Genomic DNA, 22,616 nt, shown 5'->3' with positions numbered 1-22,616 from the left:
CTGAGCTTTTGCAGTGACTGACCCCAGACTGTTGAGGAAGACACGGTTTGTCCAAGTGCAGCTTTGTGACACACACTTACTCAGAGAAACGGAGAGAGAGACAGGCTGTCTGCACGAATCAGGACTATGAGTATGTAGAGGAAACTTTGCGAGTGCTTCTTGGCATTTTCAGTTAAGGAGGCGGCAGTGCAATCAGACTTTACCCACTCCTCTGGTGCGCCTGCAGAGGACTGAAAGGACAACTCTTCATTCACTCATGTTTCAGAGAAGTGGGTGTAATTCCTTATAGTTTGCTGCCATTTTTGCTTTGCTAGCGTAACTTTTATGCTTCCACCTTCACCTTAGTCAACAAAAAAACACTCTAGTTTGTTGCCACACACATAAAAACAGAACACAACTATAGAGAGAGTCATGTGGAACTAACAGGCGTAACCAACATTGTGTGAACTCATTTGAAAATGGTTTGAATGTAACAGACATTTGTTTATATTTTAAGAATTTCCACTCTGGTACCAGCTATTGATACTTTCTACACATTTAGGCAGTAAGTAGTTTTTTTGTTGTTTTTTTTTAAAGAATAATTTCACTTTATTCCACAGAGCAGGAGAAAATGAACAATGACAGCACGAATGGAAAATGGAAACCATGATGAATAAGATGTACGCTCAAGAAAAATGCATACGTACTGCATACTTTATCACATTGATTTATTGGCTCATTTATTGAACTCACAATGCTGTGTGGTGAATAGTGAATATGCAGCACTTTCAGTGGGCCTTTACGCAACTCTTCTAATGTTTTATCAACTTTTTCTTGGCCAAAGTTTGTCAGACACTGAGGGTGACTCTAAAAAACTCTCTAAAAAACCATACAAAACAGTTGTATTCATGATCTCATTATTTTTCAGACTTGAGATGGATTTGAACATAAATCAAAGGATATATTAAAACTTTGTTGTTGTTGTTGTTGTTATTGAGTTATGTTTTTGTATTTACTTATACATATAAAATGGGACATCTTATGTTTTCTTTTGTAAGAATGTGACCAGGATGTGCTGACACTGTGCTTCCTTTTTCTAGCTGACTGTTAAAGTTTCCTTCACTAAAATCCTCGCTGATTGTTTCACTTGTGTAGGAGTCTTTCTTCCACTGGGCTTTTGGAGTAACTGAGCCTGACTGTTATGGAGCCATTGATGTGGACCCTGGGAAATCCATCCTTTTTGTTCCCAAACTGCCTGAAAGCTATGCCACTCGGATGGGAGAGTGAGTTTCTATCAAAACGAGTAATTATCAAAACCATGCCCATATCACCCTGGGTGATCTTGCAGCACTTCCACCTCCTCCTCTACCCATTTGCAAGTGTTTCCGTGCACCATTTCAGCAAGTGTTTTATGAAACTATAATTCAATTCTTGAGTTTGTTTACTGAACTCTTCTCTACTAGTCGTGTGTTTTGAGTCTGTTGTTAAGTATCATAAGTAAAGAGCACTTCAAGGAGAAGTATGCTGTTGATGAGGTGCAATACACATGGGATGGAAGTCTTTGTTGGTGTTGGTCTCTGAAGCCTGTGTTGTGTGTGACCTTTTTCCCCGTACACTAACTGATCCTTGATAAAGTCACTCAGCTATAAAATTGCAACCCGGCGTTGTACATTGTTCTCTTATTTAAACCTTCGGGCACCCAATACAATTTCATGGACATCATTTTGGTAGTTTTTGAATCATTTTGCTAACAGGAAGACAGACGAGTGACACCACAAACAACCTCCTTGGCAGAGGTTATACTGTAAGGTGGCACCAGATACGCTTTGGCACAGTTCGTGGAGCGGTATCGTTTATACCAACCAACAAAGCACATTCAAAGGGATTGAAATAGAAATGCACCTTCTAAGAAACTCTCTCAGGCCTGTTTATGTTCACATTTGATTAGATGCTTAGAATGTGTGCACTCATTTGTAAGAGGATGAACAAGTTGTAGGGCCAGTTCATGATATCAATAAATGAGTGGGCCATCATACTGATTTCATCAGTTAGCACATTTAGCAAAGACCTGTGGGGACCTTTATTTAGAACGTTGTATTATGTTTGTGACCAGGAGCAGCTCCACGCTCTTACTTTAACATCCCATTCTTCATTTCCCCCTGTCTTTTGCCCTTTGTCAGCTGAGATCAGCTCCAACTTCCCCTGTGATTCTAAAGAGGATATAGTGGTTGAAGCGGAACTGCTATATCAACAGCTTTATACTCTCGGGGTGTTAAGCAATCAGTTTCACTGCTGTGAAAGAATGGATCTGGAATGAATGAATGAAGAGAAACTAAGCTCACAATATAGCAGCTTTCATCTTGCTGATTTGAAGTGTTCTTACATCTCCCCGACTGCCTAAGGTGTTAGGTTGACTAATTAGGCACAGGTTGAGAGGATGTAAAGTGGTGTACAAATCATACAGTACTGCCTCTGCACATGTTTGTACTGTTGTATAAATTAAGTCAGGCAATTGCTGGTGTTAAGGATTCAGTTTGGACACAGATGGATCTACAAAAATGAAAAGAAAACCATTCTCTGTTGGAAGTTGCATGCAGATGCTGTTTGACACACTTTGCTCAGCATACTGTATAGTCTATAGTCTATAGTTAACTTTATAAACTGTTGACTGCAGCATTTTGCACTTATTGCTATGGCTGATCAATGACCCATCGAATCACAGTTAATTAATAAAAGAACAATGAATCTGCTTTTATCGTGTAAGGATGTGGTAACAGTGGACACAGAGTCAGGAATCTGGCATTTGGATTGTTGGAAGCTAATGCCACTGACTATCGGAGAGACCATGCAGCCACAGTGACACCTGACAGAGTGACCTTCATTAATTAGGCTGAGATTAGAAGGAGGATGCTTGTTGATTCTGCTTCTCTACTGTGTGGTCTCGGACTGCTAACGGCTCCTTTCCCGCTCTCCTGCAGATTGCTCATGTCCTGTCCAACCTGACACCAGCAGTTCTCTAACACTGGTATGCATTACGTATTCTACACATTCTCATCTGTTCATAGCCAGTGTATATACAGATTTACTGAATTGCAGATACATAACAGTCGCAAGAGAAAATCTGCGTATGTGGTGTGTGAGGATTTTATAGACATATAGAAATCTGTTTTTGACAATAGGAGTCCCTAACAGTGTCATCTTTAACAAAAAAAACAACAACAATCACCTGTAAAATCATGAAATGGATAATTACGAATGTAAACTGAACAATGTTTACGTTTGAATGCCATAGGTGGTGATGTTACAAATGTGTTTTTCTTTCCTTGCTGCGAGCTCAGAATACAGATAGTGGGAGAATCTGCCGTGGAGCCTTCTTTGAAGGAATTAGTCGGTGTGTTTATTTGGTATGATTTGCTTTAATGTTAATTTACTGTCTTGGTAGTGTGAGGTGGGGGAATAAGGGTCTGTTGTAAACAAGGATACAACAGACTTTCTTGCATATTGATTGTTGCAGATGAACCCAACCCAACCCATGTTTATTTATTTTTTAACTGCATATATTACACTCTTGAAAAGTCTGCATCAGGAACTTATAATGCTGCTATTTCTTGTTTTTCAACCAGGTTCCAAGTAAACAACACTGTCTTACACCCAATCGTTGTGGAACGGTAAGTGATTAAAACTTAACACAGCATACAGATAGTGTTTACATTTTCCAGACGGAGTGAGCTATTGTTAATACACAACCACTCCAATTACATCTGTCCAGTCATGTTGTTTTGCTTCCCCTGAGTGTCAGAAGCTACAAGGCTGTAATGGACTTCGTGCTTGCCTTGTTGTCCTTGGCATTAGACTTTGCACCCTCTAGATGAATTGATATTTTCTCAAACGAGGAGGGACTCTTTTCAGGCACAACTCCTCGGGAGAAAGACTTGTTTTTCCCTCCTTCTTCTTGCCACAGCTCATTGTTTCTCTTTTTAATGTTTTTTTTTTATAACGTTCATTATTGTTGCTGTTGGATACCACTGCTTTGTGTTTTTATTTAGTCTCCCCGGTGTGAGTATTTAATGTGAGTCCAGCTGCTGCTTGTAAACAAATAAATCAAAGAGATATCATCAGTTTTGAAATGATGTTGGTTTAAATGAAATACTGTTTTAAAAAACATATTTGAAGAGATACACCTGAGAGGTACCGGTATGTTTTCCACAGGCGCGTCTGACTGTAACGTGATAACAATGGCAGTTTTAATTGGTCTGCATTATCCATACTTTTTCTTCTTGAGGTCATCTAACGTTGTTTCATTGCAGCAGACATCCCTATCCTCAGAAATGCCCAGCTCGATGACTTCCCTCACAGCTAGTGTCCACCTGTAGGTTTTAATGTCTTGATGGTCACCATGACTTTCTGGCCACAGCTCCTGACTGCTGCCTTTGTAGTGTAGGATTTATACATGGCCACTTGTGCTCCATGTACCCCCCCCCCAATAAGATGCAGGGAAAATCCAAAGGCAGAAGAAGGAAGGACACTCAAAATGTTGGCCTAATGCTAATGCTCTGGAAATTCATTGAAGGCACATATACAAATGACATGGCTTATTTTTCAGTTAGAAAACAAATATTCTCTAATTATTCACTAAAAAATGAAATGCAGGGGGTCAAACGTCCCTCATTGCATCTCTTGTTTTGTATGTATGGAGTTGTATAGATTCTGAGTTCTTGTCTCGGTCTGTCTGCAGCCGTCTCATCAAGACTTAGATGGAGCTAGAGGTTTTGCACTACACCAACAGGATTTCCAGTGAAGCTACTACATCTGTCTACAATTCCAAACAATGAATAACACTGAGAGGTCCACAGCCTGAAATTGAGTTAAAATGGGCACAAAGGAATCAAAGATGTCAGGATCCTCTAAGGCTATGAGCTGTTTATATGCTAGACATGAACAGAAATGGCCTTTGACCTCATTTCTGAGGAACTGTTTAAGATTGGGGCTAAGATTTAAATTGTGGTTATGTTTAAGGTCAGGGATAATGCTTTGTTTTACGCTGTGTGTGTGGTGATAGTGTGTTTTACACATGTGTTCTCAAAGCCATCCATTTCAATAGTTTTTCACTTTTCACCTTCTCTGTCCAGTAAAAACAGAAAGCCACAGAAAACGTCTGAGGGCGTTTTACTTTGTGCTTAGGATGAATGGATGGATGTTTTGTAAGCATTATGTTTCTCTGAATTTTGTCCAGTCTGTTTCAGCACTACTGCTACACTAAAGGAGGGAAGCGCCACACTTCTCTATTTATTTACCTCCTTTTTTTTTCTGAGTTATTTTCTGTCGTAATTGCCAAAACAGCACATCACTTTCCTCTCTGCCAGCAAGCAGCATCACTATTGGTGAAGCATTTTAAAATGTTACTCATTATTCTGTGGGCTTTCGTATTAAAGGCCATGTCTAATGAGCAGCTGATCGAGGATGGGACACATTGTCCTGTGCAAATTAAAAGCTTGAAAATGAAGAATGTCCTGATAAACCCTATTTCATTTAAATATTTGAGTAGCAATGTTCTTTTAGTCAAATTCAATTCAGCTACCATTTTTTAGTGTAGGTGGTTTCCTTAGCATAATGTGTATATTTTTTTAATCAAGTCATTACATGTTCAAACCAGGGGCCATAATTCATCTGTCATCTGCTACGGCCATCCTGGGGCTTCCAATGACAAGACAATCAATGATGACCTGAATGCAGTTTTTTGGATATAGGCACTTGTATCTCACATAATAACTCTACCTGTTCTCCTAAAGGGGGAGCTGTTATGTCAGTTTTCCATGTGCCAAATAAAACAAAATGTCACAACAGTAACTTCTGTTCTCTGAAGGAGAGAAATGAGCTATGGGATATCATAGACACGTGTACGCATGCCTTTAAGGTAGATGGTGTGTGATCGGATGAAGTACCAAGTTCTTCTGCTTTAGGAGAAAATCATTTATATCCATAAAATCTTATGAAAGTGTGAAGTGAAAAGAGCAATTAGCTGCAGCTCCTGGTCCAGTGTGTTCCTACACCTTTGAGTGTATGCCATGTACAAGGTGCAGATTCAGAACTGTGGGCATCTCAGTGTGTGGATGTGCTCGGAAGTATCATCAGTGATGTGTCCTGGGGCGTTATTATGTGTTTTCGGGTCTCACAGCATCAGATGCCCTTGCCCAAGCGACCCAGCTGCTGTTGATTAGTCCCTGATGTCCCTTAACCAGAACTTTTTGTAATAATCCAGGATTAAGTTCTCTATGCACATTTGGAAGAAGGTTGCTGCAAAATGGAAGCTGGGCCTCATCACGTCAGCACGCTCACCAGACACCAGGGAGTCACCAAGATTAGGCCCAGGTCCTGCCTCCATTTCCAGAACAGGCTGTATGAAGCACACAGGAGCATTTGGGTCATGAGTTTAATGCATTCATTCTTAGAGGTGTATCATGGCTTGTCATGGAGAAGAGGGAGCAATGGGGGAAATGTTATACCATTGGCTCCACCATCAATGGTTGCAGCCGCCACTTTCTCACAAGGCAACCCAGTTGTTCCATCATAAACAGCCCCAAGGAATCCATTTGATTTGTTTATGCCTTTTATTGCTGTCTCCTGCAGTTTGTTTGACATGGGTGGAGAGTACCACCGCTACACATCAGACATCACCTGCTCTTGACCAGACAACGACCAGTTCACTCCTGACCAGAGGGCTGTCCTCAAGTCCTCTCAAACCAGGTCATCATCTCTTTGTCAACACATTAATAAACAACAATTCACTTTCATATCTATGCCCTGAGAAGAGTTTGGTCCTTTAAAGTCTCTTTAAAGAGATAGAAAAAAAATATCGCTTGTGACTCTCCAGACATTTTTGTTCACTTACAAACCCTCATACATACGTGAGTCTTAGAAGCTATAAAACCTCTAGTTTGGATAAAAAAGACTCTGTTGTTTTGAAGGTGTGAAGTGGACTGACATGACCTGGAGGAGTTGGTAAAGATTGACATCCTGAATGACAGTGTGGACGACATGATGAAGGTTCACCTGGGCGCCGTCTTCATGCCCCGTGGACTGGGGACACCTGCTGGCCGTGATGTGCACGATGTTGGAGGCTACCCTGAGGTGAGAAGAGAGGACTCTTAAGATTTCCCATAGCACAATCATCTGGTAGACACAAAATGAAGAAAACCCACTTATGTTTGTCCAATATTGATGTGTCATCAATAATTTGGTGCAGAATAGAGAGGGGGAACAGAGAGAGGGCAAGCTGCAGGAACAGATTTGGGATGCAAGCAGGAGTGATGGGAATGTGAAATCTTGTCAGAACACATGGTGCCATGCATGTCTGATAGCTACATACAAAAATATTGGACCCACAGGATATCCAGTGGAGCTTCTAAGTGTTGGACAGCAGAACATTTGAGTGAAAATCTAATAGTTGAACGATGCATTACCAACATTTACTGAAGGTGTGTATTCTACCAAATATTGAACTGGTCGTCTTCCACACGGAAGGTTAGGGTTTGATCCCCGACTCTGCTAGTCTCTGAGTTTACGTGTCGGCTGGCAGCACGTGAATTGGTATGACAAATGTGTATGAATGTGTGGGTGAATAGCAAATCTGTAGTGTGAAATGCTTTGTGTGGTAATCAAGACTAGAAAACTGCTATATTCTACTACATGCCATTTATTAAAATACTTAATAATAGGGGCAAATCTTTTCACTGTGCTCAGGGGGCGGAGCACATCAGTGAGCCTGATTCTGAAAATATGGTCACTGAAATGTCACAGTTTGGCTTTAAACCTGAAATCACAACGTCATTCTTGCGTCTTAAAACATCACCACAGCTACTGCACAATTAATGAATGTCACTTTTAGGTTTGTCATCTTAAAAATAATTGGTTTTGTCAGTGAGACAGCACATACATTATGAAGCATGATGTTATACTGTGGATAATGCCAACCAAACCTCTGTCTCCCTGTGTTCTCAGACAAATAATGTACACTGGCTGATTGATGACACCCTGTGGACATAGTGCTGAAAGCCAAATAAATGTTGCCAAAGTCAGCGATTTCAGCAGTTTCACAAACACACGTCCTCTTTTCAGGAAGGCAGGACTAGAGTGGATTCTGGAACATGCATTACATTCAGTAAGTGGATGCTTTTATTCATTCATGGAACCATTAGTAATCCTCAGGTGTCTGAGGCCAGCTGCCTGTTGAGATCCTTTCAGAATGTCCTCCATGGCCCATATGTCTCAACTGTTAAGAGATCATGACACCCAGGTGAGCATGACAACTCGGCACCTCTATGCTCCAGCAGGCACATGATGATATGATAAAGCTGAAGAATTGTTGGGGCCTGTACAAAGGTCATCACATCCATCATATTCTATTAGACGTTGCATCTGCAGTGGTAGTTCACATTATGCAAAATGAATTTGTGTGCCTCAGATAATATGCTGTTAACTCTCTTATCTTGCTCAGCTGGTTAAAATGCTTTTGCAGGGATGGGGACATCCCATTGGTGAAGAACTTAAACCTCCCTCAGGGACTGTTTGAGCAAAACTGTCCCCACAATAACTTGTTGGGATGAGTGAGTGTATCATTCTTTCACCCTTTCATCCCATTTACTACCACTATGCTAGAGGTAGGGGCAATTTTCCTGCCACTGAATGACTTTTCCCAGCACAAATAATTATGTTGACCAGCCAATCTTATGTTCATAATTTTGAGACTGTTCTCTTAAGTTTAAATCATTCCCTGTGTCCATCTCAGTAGATCCAAAAAGCCACACTATCTTTCTTTTTCTTTTTCCCCCAGCTATTCCAGAGAGGTCTTGTTACCACAGTGACCTTTATTCTGCAGCCTCTGAGTAGAGCAGGTACACGTTTTTTTCTGCTGATCTATTGTTGGTCTCAGTTCTCTAATTACTCCCCGTCTGCTTCCCTGCAGATTATTGATGCTCTGTCCAACCTAAAACCAGCAGTGCTCCGAACACTGGCATTCTGCTTATGCTCCTATTAGCGTCATCCATTAGTGCAATTCCATGGTTAGGACAATGCTGTACAGTCCTCTGGATACAAGTGAAATTAAATCCATGCACAGAAATAAGCGTATTGTATTGCACAGTGTTGATATTTAACTTGTTTTTCTCTTCACGCACAAAGGACAGAAATCAGCAGCAGCTTCTGTGAAACCCGCTTTGAGTGAATTGACTTTATTTACATAATTTACTGTCATTTAAATTGATTGTTGCTGATTAATTTGATTCTGAATCTAATTTAATCAAGCAACAATTCCTGCCAACACTGCTATGGAGCTGTATGAAGAGATTACTGTTTGACCAGAAATCAAATAAAAACAGTTCCTTCAGAAGCTTTTTCCACAAAAAACACATTTTATCTTTACATCTTGTTACAAATGCGACCTGTAAATCGTCACCCAATGTGATGTCAAACCGAATCTGTTCAAAATAACAAGATGGAATGCCGCTGTAACGTGTACAAATAATTAGTACATTTATTTATATCGTGAAATCTCCAGAACAAAACACAAGATTCGACCGCTGGACACATACAATTTAAAATAAAGGCTTCAGGGTGTTTCGTTCACTCCAGTCAAGTGTTGAATACTGAACCACTGTGCTCCTTGCCATGTCATCATGATGACAGCATCCCTCAGAGACTGACTTCAAATGTTTGCCTGAGTCAGTCTGAGCTAGAACATTGATACATACAGTATACAGTACTTATGGATCAGAGGTAAGTCAATAAAGTTTGGAGGGAACTTAAAACAGCTTCAATACAACAAAAGGCCGGACGTGTGAGAGATACTGTGCGTAGTCTTTTTTAGTTGTTAGACACAGGGGTTTACTAATCATGTAAATCTCACATACACTGTATATATATATATTACAACTACATAAGGTCATCAGAAGTAACTACTGCCCTGATGTATTATCTTTACACATATTATTCGTGTTTAATGCATAATTCTATATTATGATTACGGTTACGGTGGAATGATCGTATCCCACAGAACAAAGGATATATGTGGTTTGTGTTCACTGCTGCAGCTGTAAAAAAAATATAAAACAGATTGAGATTTCTGACCATCTGCTTGTACAATCACACAGGCAGTGGAATGCCTACATTCTGTTCAGAGGCTGTGATTGGTGGAGAAATGCAACAAAGGTTTTTATCCCTGCCACCAAGAAGGGGCCACAGTGTCTTCCCCAGGGTGCCACACACATAAATAAAGAGGGTTCTTTTTCCTTTTCAACTGCTGACATGACTGAGAACTCTATTAAAGGCCTTTATCATTTAATTTGCCTTAAATACATACATATATACAAACATATTACAAAGGCTGCATCCAGATGAGGTCTCTCTCTGATTGCTTACACAACCTGCAAACAAGGATTCAAATGTCTGTTTTTTGTCTTGAGAATCCACTCCGTGTAAAGGACACACCATCAGCACCGTGGAGGGTTTGAGGCACAGTAGGAGATTTCATATCTTTGGTCAACAAAGTGGGCGTTAAATAGTTGATAATGGGTGAGACCGGACCAACTTTCAAATGACGTCGAGTCATAAAGCTGAGAATTGTAAAGAGCGCATTCAGAGGCAACATGTAGTCCGTGTTCGTCTTTCGACAGATGCTCTCCTCTTCATTGGTAATCCACTTCAAGAGCCTTTTCAGTAAAGCTGGCTGCAAACTGCTCCCCATGAAACAACAGACAATTCTGAAAAGATGCCATTAAAATCCAAAAATCCATTTTTCTAGGTTTCTTTCCCACCCTCACCAGGTCTCGTTTTATCTGCGGACTACGGGGTGTCCGTCCTTTACTGCTCTGAGATATGCCTTTCCTCCGAACGCTGTCTCCAACCGAGCCGAGCAGAAATGCTCCTTTTAGTTTCCATCCTTGGCAAACAAAACACATGTCCATTTTAGGCAATATCCAGCCAGTCCACTTCCCTGGCTGACACAGGACCAGAGTGCCTCTACAGCAGGTACCAAGTCTGGTCCGACATGGTGCTGAGGTACACTTGTAGAAAAAAATAAAGTGCTAACTGCGGCCCCGATTCATTGACTGTTTGTGGGCCTCTAGCGAGCACGAAGCGCAGCACGTCATCTTGTAGTAATCGTACACGCAGAGGCGAGCCTGGACCACCACGTTGCAGTTGAAGTACTTGTCCTTGCAGTTGTCATCTAAAAGAAAAGAAAAATGATGCTCGTTTCAGAAAGAACAGAGGATGGAAGTTTACTCAGTCCTGATTAAGGATTAATTATCCCAGGTTCTCTCAAACATAAGTTAGGTGACACAAATGTTGAAAGATAACTATAGGTTAAGGAATTAACCCCAGTTTTCTGAAACACAATTGAGGTTGTGAGATACCCAAATTAACAATAATAACAGTAACGTTCATCTTGGTAAATAAAAGATCCAGATACCCATCCACTGACCTATGTAGGGTATACAGGGCTCTGGGTTGCAGTCCTCCTTCTCTGCTGGTCGCAGCAGCTCGTCACAGCCCTCGCTGGACTGCATGTCGTCTGACAGGCAGCGCACCTCCCGCACACGGAAACCTCCCTCACATGTTTTTGAACACTGGAAGAAGAGAAGTCAGAGAGTCTGGTAAATGTGGTCCACTGCTGACACTTAAGTGTTGGAACGCTGTGACGTCTTGTACCTCAAGGCTCCAGGCTCAGAGTGTGAGAACAGTTGAATTCAATGGCTAATGACAGCTGCTTTTAAATTTTTAAAAACCTTTTAACACCGAGTGCATTGCTGACAACACTTTGGTACAAGCGCACTTTGCGTAAATAACTGCCAGACACTCAACATTATTCTGGAAAAATGGACAAAAGCACTTAGTTACAGGGAACTTTATGGTCCTTTTATGGTCAAATTAAGTTTTTTGTTTTTTTTAAATCTTTATTTTTGCATTTTCTCATACTTGCTCTCATGTAATATATTTTGTTTTTATCATTCTATTGCTTTTATTTAATATGACATTTTGTGCCATTTTGCCCCTGAGTCTCCTATTTTTTTTTTTTTTTAGTGTAAATAAATAAATAATACCATCCTTGCTATTATGATGAGGGGGGTGAGAGGGTTTCATGTCTTACTCACAGCACTCCAGTCAGTGTGGTACCACTTTGCTCCACAGGCTTTCAGGTTGCAGCTCTGCTGGCTGAGGGGTCGCTCCAGGGAGGAACACTCATACAGGGGCATGATGGCGAACCCTTCATCTGACCTCATCAGACACACCACTGACCTCTGCTGGCTGCCTGCACCACACTCTGCAGAGCACTGCATCACAGACGACAACAATACAGAGCCCACATGGATTCGATTTTAATGCAGCCGAGGTGAGACAAATCATGTTTGGACGACGTCCACTGTGACTTCCTGTCATTTTCATACCTGGCTCCAGGGGCCAGTGAACCACTCGATGCGATTCTCACAGGGGCCGTTGTTGCAGACCTGAGAATCAGGGGGCCGCTCGTTGCCACAACCCTCTAGAGGAAGGCTGCCGACGTGGTTGGTCAGGCAGAGGACTCCCCTCGTCCGAACACCCATCCCACATTCAGCAGAGCACTGTGGAGTGAACAGCGTTAAGTACAGCTTCATATTGTTCGGCCATCACCACAATAGAGAACAGTTTCAGTAGCACATTTCAAAAATGATGCTGTGTAGCTCAGTGGGATGTGTTCATTCGTTTCCTTGTCATCTGTTTAGTGCTGCTATCTCCCCTTACCCTGCAGTAACTTCATTTCTGTATTTAGTCCTGTTAAAAATGCACTATTCTCTCCCTCCACAGCTCTTATTTATTATTCTTATTAATATTGACAGTAAGGGTGTTAGAGTGTTTACTAAGGCTCTGATACTACAAGTTGCTTGTATTAAGATCTACTCGTAATCTAGTTAGTGAACATTAGTACAATGTCTGTCTTCGTGAGTGACTGTCGATAAAGTGAAACGTTTCTGTTTTTTTCCAAATCTGCAAATACGTATGCAAACACAAATGTATAATACAACAAAGGAAGCCCCACAAAGAAGTGGTGGGCAAGTAAAGGAGCGAGAAGAAGTGTCACTTCTTAGCTCCCTTATTTATTTCCAATCAATTATTACATAGCAGAAATAGTCTGCTTCCCCCTGTCTATTTGTTAAGTCAATGTGTCACATATTATATACAGTAAATGAAACATTCACATCATTTCTATACTTCCTAAGAATTCAAACTTTATATTTGCTTTTAAAAAGTTTCACCGCATTTTGCAGTTAAGATTATTCCTTAAATTGTGATCCCCATCTTGACTGCGGCTCAGTTTCTGTATATTTTCGCATTTTCCAGATGACTGATATTCTTAATAATCATCGTTTTTGAAGAATAGTTAGTTGTCAAAGTAGTTGTTGCCCCAAATCTCAGCACCGTACTTTAATTGTACTGTTTAATTGTACTTGACGGGTCTGTTGATGAAAGCAACACTCACACAAAAGAGGAGTGCAGACAAAAGTAGAGGAGCGTCTTTTGTCATCATTATCTAGGCAGAGAATTACAGTCTTGTCCAAGCTTAACTACCTTTTAGCCTTTATCAAAGATCATTTTAGTATCTTTTTAGACGCATGAAGACAGACCTATACAATAACTACCACTCTTATCAGTAATGAATGAACATTGCTGTGTCTCCCACTGACTTTGCACTTACCGTGTTGCCCCATTCAGTGTAAAACCAGCTCTTGGCGCAGGCTCCCATGTCACAGTTCTCTACGTCGACGGGCCGCAGATTCATGTTGCATTCCTCATCTGGCACAAAGTCACCCACGTTGCTGACACAGCGTACCTCCCTTGACCTTTGACCCAGCCCACATGGCACAGAGCACTACAAAAGACACAAGCCGCACGGTTGATATTGTGGAGAAAAGCCGCTCCAGTCTGAAGGATGTCACCACCACTCACTGTCAGTAGCTACTCACAGAAGTCCAGTCGGTGCGGATCTGCCACTCGCTGCAGATCTTCAGCTGGCAGGTGCTGGCAGTTTCTGGCTGCTCCAGGTGTCGGCAGTGGCTTGTGTGGACGTTGAGGGTACGGTTTGCGTACACCTGGCGACACAGAACCTGTCGATGTTGCATGCCCAGGCCACAGGTCTTGCTGCATTCTGACCACTCTCCAATGTCCCAGCTGCTCAGGAGGAAATCACAAGAGTTTGCTGTTGGGTGAGATGTATTTTCTTTGTGTGTTCTTTTGTGCATTTGGAGATGTGCTCCGGCTCATTTTGAAAGTCGTAATGTAGTGAAATTACCTGTGTATAATTTAAGCATAGAAATATAATATTCTGATGGTTGGATATTAATTTAATTAAATCTTTATTTAACAAGGAAGTCCCTTAACACTTAGAACACAGAGCATTTTGGCCGCTTTTTTCTATTACTATGTTTAAACATACATTTTTATCATTTTATGAACAAAAAGAAAAGAAAAACGGTCATTTTGTGACTTCTGCCCAATTAGTGTTACTTTATATCACTACTAAAAATGTAAGTATAAAATGATTCATAACTTTGACACAACAACATTTAAAAATGTAATAAGCATTTTTAAAGGCTGAATATGTGACCTATAAACACACACCCCACAATTACCATGGGAATAATACACAACTCCTTATATAAACATCCTGGGGTGTGTGTTATAGGTCACATCTTTAGGCTTTGTGTTATTATGTGTTATTGAGTCAAAGTTATGATATTGTATATTTAAAAAACAAACAGGAGTAGCGATAATTGTGCAGAAATGACAGAATAGACCATTTTTCCTTTGTTTTGTTCATAAAATGAGCCAAGCGAACTTTGACGTATTTCCAAATTGCACAAATTCAATTCTGATATAAAAATAAATAAATAAATAAAATAAAGTTTTCCATCAGATTGCCCATAGGTTGGGCTGAAAAAAGGATAAAAGACACTCTATATTGCACATTCTTATAGTCTCTGTATATACGTTTTAAACATAGTAAAAAAAAAGGCCTCGTAACCCTTAGAGCGTTCTAAGGGTTACGAGGCCTTTTTTGTTAGAAATCTTGTTAGAAATCTCTCTAACAAGGGAGACCTGACCAAAACAAACACCATTTATATATAGTTCATTTAAGATTATAAGCAACGCATGTACAATTATAATGCCTTTTAAGCCTATATTTAAAAATGTAGGGATTATGAAGCATGTTCAAGCTAAGTTAGTGTAATTTATTTCACATTTATCAAGGGCTCAGGATCAATAATGTGTATATTATTTGGTCAACTTTGCAGAAAATGTAGCAGCGGTCAGAAATGTGATGGGTGTCTCACAATGCTGGACAGGGCTGCAGGTTGCAAGCCTCTTCCTGCGGAGACGGCCGGCTGCTGCTGTCGCACAAAGCATCCGACACCTGGACATGGTTCAGTCGGTGGACACACTGAAAGACGGAGTATCTGAATCCTAAAAGGGACAAAAAGTACTGCTCACAAATGTAGCTGCTTATTCTGCACAAGTGTCCTATGTAAGTGGAGACACCAGACCATATATTCCGAAACTTGTGAATTCTTATTCACATTATTAGCATTTCTGAACGTTCATGCAACACAAGCTGTGTTCTCCTACCTTTACCACAGGAGGCGCTGCACTCCGTGACACCGGCCAGTTTCCAGTTGTAGTCCCTCTGGCGAGTTGGTGGCTGAACAGCAGGCACCTGGTTGTCGGGGAGAGGAGGAGGAGGAGGAGGAGGAGTCCTCTCTCCACCTGCTGTGTCAAAGTTTTCCTGGTGAGTGTTGCTGTGGTGGTCATGTGACCCTGGCTCTGTCACGGTGTTCCCTAAAATGGGGGAGTGAATCAATGTTTCCAGATATGAACTGATTCTTAAAATAAACTGCATAATTCTAGGGAATGCATATACATTTAAATTAGATGAATTCAATTACGTTAACCTTTTTCCTCTTTTGTCACCCAAAATCTACATTTCTCTGTTCAGATCACGCCAGAGACTGGAACTAATGTTCATTTTTGTTCATCACTTTGTCAATGAAACGTATTGAACCCCCAGGAAAAGCTATGATAATACACACTACAACTTCTACCATCCCGTAAACATAAAAAAAGAAAAAGTGAGTCTGGTTTACCTTCTGTTCTGTGGTTTGGTTGCTGAGGCCCCACTGCATTCTCAGAGGGGAGAATGTACTCGTAATGAACACCAGGGTTCGGCTGCTGGAAGATCATCTGAGGGAAAGTAGACAAGACCCAGTCAACAATCCTAAAATAACACACATGACCTTCAAATATTTCCCCTCACAAAATGTAATATCTGTTCAGAGAGTCTCATTTTTCTTGGCAAAAAACACACATCTTTTAGAATAACTGTAAGAGACTCACTACAAAAGAATCTTAAGGTCAAAACTGACTTGATACTCACATAAACATCCAAGATCTCATTGGTGGGCCCTTCAGCGAGGAAGGACTCCCCAGCTGTGCTGCTGATTTCATTAGGACGCCGGTAGGTGAACATGGTCCCCCCTCCTTCGTACTTCCCTGGTCGGTCAATAGCCCAGTTTCCATTGATGATGGATCGCCCCGATCGGCTTCGGAGAGCTGGACGAGACGAAACAACCACACAATCACCGCTGACGACACTGAGCTCAAATGACAAGGAAAATACTGCCACAGCTCCTTCCACATAATTACTGTTTAATATAAAAACCCCGTAGACATAATGAGGACTATAGGAAAGGTCTCATACGGACATTCTCCACCCAAAAAATGCAATTACATCGAACTGAATAAACACCCTCACATGCACTTTCTTTTCTGAACGTGACAATCTGTTTGTCTTGGCGAGTCATGCAAATCCTGAAACAGAACCTTCCAAAATGTTTTCCATTGATTTCATGGATTAAGGACAAGAGGCCATTAGAAAGGCATTAGAGGTGTAACATTACACAGGCTTGTAAAAGACTATTTGGACAACTAAAAGCACAGTTACAAATGCACAGTGTAGAACAGAGGCCTATTGAGGGATACAGTAGACTGCTCATGTTAGATCCTTCTCTGCTCTCATCTTGTTTGCATTTTTAAAGCCTATAATTACTTTTTTTTTTAAAGAAAATGGTCTAAGATGATGCCTGTTTGTTTACGATGCTTGTGTGCTTTCTTTATGCATGATTTTTTTCTTTTTTTTCACTCTGCTTACAGAAGGATAAATGTTACGTGGCCATGAACTTGTCCTCCGAGTGCTCATCATTGGCGGTAAAATTCCTCACCTTAATTAAAAAGGATGATGGAGGCTGGAGGAGCAATGAAATTGAGTTTATGCATATTGGCTAGAGAGGGGAAACAAGTCTGTTCGCGTATTCTCATTAAACAACGTCTGACACTCCAGTCATTTGGAATTGGCATTCCAGTCACTTCTGAAATCAACCGAACTTCATGTGTCCCTCTGTGGCATCTCTATATATATGTATATGTATATATATATATATATATATATATATATATATATATATATATATATATATATATATATACATATATATATATGTATATATATATATATATATATATGTATATATGAGAACAATAGTTTGTTGGATTTATGAAAATTAAGAACCACAAAAAGAAAACTGTTGACATGTCATAAATAGCCTAACCAGCAGATTGAGGACCACTGTTCTCCTTATCTCACGTTTCAATGTAGAGAAACCCTTGTGTGATATTATAAGTATTTTTAACGCACCTAGGTAGTTCCGGCTCTTCAACATCTCTGTGACGTTGATCTTGGTGGCTCCTTCAGGGATCTCCACGATCTTGTGATAGCCGATCTTAGACAAACTGTGTTGGAAGAGTCCAGAGACCAGCTGACAGGTTGTGTTGTCCCCTCCACACACTCCACATATGTCCATCACCTTTCCCGATCCCAGGTAACCATCGCAGCCTAAACTCTGTGAAACAAGAGGATAAAAATGAGGATTAGTAATGTCATGAGTACAGCTGAAGCATCAAAGCGTACCCTTTAAATTAAAAAAAACAAACACTTTATTGACTACATTTTTCTTCCTAACTCTGTAGACGTCTGGCTTTCAGTGTCACCTTGGTGATAATACATAACAAGAAACCTGGGCACAGTAAAAAAATGGAACAGTTAACATCAGCTGTCCATAAATTCACTCAAAGTGGCAGTAAAAGTGACTCGCTGTGCAAACAGGTGGTGCGGCTACCGTACACTCAGACACAGTGAGCTGTGGCTGCCAAAGTGCCAGCCGGAGTCAGTCCCACACAGATCACAACCATCAATAAGGAAACCAGCAGAGTAGGCGTCACGCTGGGCAAAGAGTCACAGACATAATGACATGGAGCCTCTCTGTTATTGGACAGCGGCCGACCTTGTCTTCCACATAGATGCCATGATTAGGGACGGGGGGAAAATATGCAGTATTATTGTGCACGGCCATAGAAATCACTCACAATTAGTTGATTGTGGTGATTTTACAGGACTGTGATCATCGGGAATCAGGCAAAATTGGTAATATTTTATGTGACTGACTTCAAAATGCTGTCAAACAACGTGCAATCCTAGTGATTTATTTTAAAGTTTCACAAAGGGGGAGGCTGTATCTTTCCAATCAGGACTTCAAGATTTATTATGATCTTAACTTTAAGATCATAATAAACTTTAAGAACTTTAACGTTCATAACGCACTTTTCGTAACATTATATCATTTTGTAACACCTTATGTAAAGTCAGTAATGTTTTTGTAATTTTAACAACACATTTTTATTAAATTATATCATTTTGTACCATTTTTTGTTACGACAGTTATGTTTGTCTAATGTTAATGACATTGGTTCATCTGTTTTTAAAATTTAAAATGTAAAATGATATATTTTAAACCTTTTTTTTTTACAATTATCACAATAATATTATAAATTGCAATTATTTTGTTCAGGATAATCTTGCCTCACATCACTCTCACATCAGCTCATGCCTTAACTGCAGCTGACATATAAAAGTTTTTTTTCCCTCCCCTCAGGGCTACTGTATTACATGCACCATTACAAAGCTAATTGAAAAACAAATACTTATATAAGGCGGACCAACGTGTAGCTGTAGAGTTCCACATGTGGTGGAGGTGCTAAGACTTTAGGACAAATTTACAGCACCTGTCTACAAAGTCATCTCCACTGCTGTAAGTCAGCCAGAGAAAGACATGCAGAGAGAAGATAAGGAGGTGAAGAGAGGTAACGCAATAAGATATAAGGTGGAGAAAGTTGAAGAGGGATGATGAGAGTCTGGCTCTCTCCTGTAGCAGATCACTCTGGTCTGGGCCAAAAACAACATGAAGTGCCTCCTTCCACACAGGAAACAAGTGATGAGGGAAAAGAACAGCAAACTGTGGGTGATTAGAAAAAAAAAAAAAAAAGAAGTCCAACGCTACTGCCAAATGCCTCTGTGGTCAACGTGGAATTATGTCGTGGTACAGCATGGGGCTGAATAAAGCCAGGATGAAAATCACTAAACACAGCGCAATAACATTCGAAGCAGCACTGCTGTGTCTCATGCTCTCACTTTACAGATCAGTGAATCAGTGAAGGCAGCACAGAATGCTGCAGTTCCTGCCATAAAAGAATGCATAAAACATGATAAAAACACATTGGAGGGCAATTTTAACTGGCTTCAAGACATTCGCTATGGAAAACAAATAAAAATGCAGTTGAGGAAAGCTGTTGGTGACATGAATATCTCCAATATCCCACCGTAAACGTCTTCAAACGGAAACACACACACACAATGACAGCATCTCTACAGCATTTACCTGAAAAAGGGGAGTTCTCTCAGACACCAGACACTGAGAGGTTATACGAGGCATGTGTGGATGGGAATTTAAAACATACTAATGTAGAAGTGGGGAAGAATAAGAAGTTTAAAATCATCTGTCTGTGGAATGAAAAAAAAAGAGTGTTTTCTGTTTCGGTAGAAAATAAAATGTTCCACTTCCAGAGCAGGAATCATCAATGCATCATTAACATCATTGAACTGTCAGTTTTGCAGCACGACACACCAACGTGGTAATCTGGCCCCGAGTAATTCCCCCAGATTGTCACGTCTGCTCTGCAGGCTGTTTCTGACTAATGTGACCTTAACCCTGAACCTGTCAAACTGAGGTGTCACTGGTGTCAGGACACGTGAGCAAAACCACGCTTTTGGCGAGCGCCTCGCAGGCTCTCCTCAGCAGAAACAGATATCTCGCTGTGGTCTTCTGGCTTCTCCACTCTGAGACCGCAACAATGCTTTTGTCGCCTTCTCTCTGTGGGTGGCGCGCACCATCTGTTGGTGGAAAATGAGCTGTTTTTGCTGGATTATTTTTAAAAATGTTGCTAAAACCCACCGTCATCTGGAAATGGTTACATGGTACATGTCAGGACAGAAACGCGTGTTCACTGAAAACATCAACGTCTCGTTAATCCTGATGGTATTTTACCTACCAGGCGCAGCGGGGTTAAACTCACCATATTGCATTGTTATTCTAACAAAGTAAAGCCACACACAGTTTTGCAAAAGGGGGTTTGGGCACAACACGGACTTTGTAAGAAGTAAGTTTAAGTCTTTTTTATTACTGAAGCACAAAATAAACCTCCCCACTGACCTAAAGATGGATAATGGCAGCATTTTTCTCCCCTTTGCTGCTTCATGGTTTGAATATTGAAAATAAACTTAGGGCTGAGACCCTAAACCTAATGTTGACCCATGGAGCTGAGCCCTACGATGGCGGTCAGTGACCGCAAAGTGAACTGTAAACGTAGGGTTAAATGTTCACGCAAAACTATCTTCGGCTCTTAAAAGTTAATTATAAAACTATTGACGCTTTGGGTCATGTGAATCTGGGAACCTTGAAAAAAAGAGTGGAGGGGGCTCTCACGTAACCCCACTTCCCTTTTTGTGTGCGTCTTTAGGCAATTCAAAAATAACATTAGAAGATAACATTAGTGAGTGATTAGAAACATGTATGGAATATATATTTTGAATGAAATGTATTTTAAAGCAGTGTGAAATCAGGCTGAAGGATTTTGAATCCGATTATAGTCCAGTTATTTTAGACCACGTATGAACTATGAAGATTTGTGCCGAGTCATTTCAAAGATTTAATTCTCCAACAAATAAAGAGCCCAAACATGACTCAGCTAAAAAGCTTTTGCTGATTTTTATTTACATTTGTACAGTCTTGAAGTATGCGATATACAGGATTCTACATTTTCATCCGTCCGTTATCCGATCCAGTATTTTTGACCAGTATCGGACTGATTCCGATTCCCATCCCTATTTAAATGGGTTACCGTGTGATGTTTGTGCAGAGTTGTGAGAAACAGAGATGCTCTCTTCAGTCTGTAGAATAAGATGTAGACAACAACTCATCTAAAATTATACTTAACAAATATTGCGATTTGAGAATTGCAGCAGTTAAGGGCAACGATACACACAGCACTGACATTTCCACCACGTTTTAACACAGTTGCCTAGTTACACATCTGGGAAGTAGACAATAAAAGTCTTCGGTCTTGTTTCAGGCCACATGAATAATGTAAAGTCAAATGACTTCTGCAGACTCTGCTCATTATTCACACCGGGCTCATCAACAAACAACAAACACTCGATAAACTATCAATTAGTGCAGCTTTAAAGGGAGTGAAGTGGCTGGTAAAATAAAGTGAAAATTGACTTCACGCATGCAGTCAAAGTGTTTATCGCACTGAATCCACATTAAAACTGTTGTTTACTGTTAGATGTTTCAGTAATGATTTTCACAGGCCCCTTGATCCGTCTGTTAGTGTGTAACAGTAGTTGACTGTTTCACTCGCGTCTCTCGTCTCTGCACATGTACAGCGGCGTCTGTTCTCTGAAATAAACATTAAGATCAGAGAGTGTGGGAGGGACAGTGGCAAGTAGAAGTCATTTGTATTATCCCCAACAGTAAACATGCACAGTGTCAAGATACACAGTTACACGGACACTTCATCTCACCCCTGACAGCTCTGGCATACAGTTACCGTTGCCTTGCAGTATGAGTGCTTTTATCTGTGTAGGAGGTCTCGTTAGTGGCTCCACGCTAGGAATGCATGTATGAATAAAAAGGTAATAATAATAATATCATGCTTAAGCTAAGAGCAGTGGTCGGTGTAACATGTGGGGTTTAAAGTCGTTCACTGTGCTACATTTAATTTAAGATGGTTTACCTCGTATTTGTGTTTGACCTTAGATTGACTCTGTTACTTGATGCTTTATAACGCAAGTTATGTTATGAAATATTAACATGGAGCAAGAAATTTGACGCACTTTATTCTGTGACAAAGACAACACTTTTAGTATTCATAATTCTTATTCCTATAAATATGTGTATATTTTTTTTTGTTTCCTGGATGATAATTGGCAGTGTCTTTCTGAAACAGAGACTGTACCTCTGGCTTGTTTTCATAACAGTAACACAGAATTTGTGTGAAGACATGACTTTGTGTGTCTGTCATGTGTACCATAGTTGGTGTGTCGTTCTGGTGCTGAGACACAAAAATCTACAACTGAAAAAGGCTGATCGTCAGAATCTCTG

At 40.5% G+C, this 22,616-nt stretch overlaps 1 protein-coding gene and 1 long non-coding RNA gene across 2 annotated transcripts in view; one reads left to right on the top strand and one right to left on the bottom strand.

Moving 5' to 3' along the window:
* Positions 1 to 1,136: 1,136 nt before the first annotated feature.
* LOC122772276 lies at positions 1,137 to 6,628 on the top strand. The gene is made up of 4 exons (XR_006360758.1): positions 1,137 to 1,282; positions 2,958 to 3,004; positions 3,603 to 3,647; positions 6,607 to 6,628. It is a non-coding gene; the product is annotated as an uncharacterized LOC122772276 (long non-coding RNA).
* A 2,738-nt stretch (positions 6,629 to 9,366) lies between these two features.
* Positions 9,367 to 22,616, bottom strand: part of LOC122772629 (thrombospondin type-1 domain-containing protein 4-like) — a 15,872-nt gene continuing 2,622 nt past the window's right edge. The window contains exons 2-13 of the mRNA XM_044030817.1: positions 18,237 to 18,263; positions 17,756 to 17,960; positions 16,439 to 16,614; positions 16,149 to 16,245; positions 15,634 to 15,843; positions 15,342 to 15,471; positions 13,974 to 14,178; positions 13,706 to 13,879; positions 12,420 to 12,593; positions 12,126 to 12,305; positions 11,456 to 11,600; positions 9,367 to 11,200 (exon numbers count right to left, since the gene is read on the bottom strand). Of these exons, the coding sequence (XP_043886752.1) occupies positions 11,058 to 11,200; positions 11,456 to 11,600; positions 12,126 to 12,305; positions 12,420 to 12,593; positions 13,706 to 13,879; positions 13,974 to 14,178; positions 15,342 to 15,471; positions 15,634 to 15,843; positions 16,149 to 16,245; positions 16,439 to 16,614; positions 17,756 to 17,960; positions 18,237 to 18,263 (1,866 nt within the window). The 3' untranslated portion in view covers positions 9,367 to 11,057. The remainder of the gene's footprint in view (positions 11,201 to 11,455; positions 11,601 to 12,125; positions 12,306 to 12,419; positions 12,594 to 13,705; positions 13,880 to 13,973; positions 14,179 to 15,341; positions 15,472 to 15,633; positions 15,844 to 16,148; positions 16,246 to 16,438; positions 16,615 to 17,755; positions 17,961 to 18,236; positions 18,264 to 22,616) is intronic.

This window comes from Solea senegalensis, linkage group LG7 (genome assembly GCF_019176455.1).
Source record: "Solea senegalensis isolate Sse05_10M linkage group LG7, IFAPA_SoseM_1, whole genome shotgun sequence".
Taxonomy (NCBI): domain Eukaryota; kingdom Metazoa; phylum Chordata; class Actinopteri; order Pleuronectiformes; family Soleidae; genus Solea; species Solea senegalensis.
Note: the sequence above shows the minus strand (reverse complement) of the source record. Positions and strands in the feature narration are given on the sequence as shown.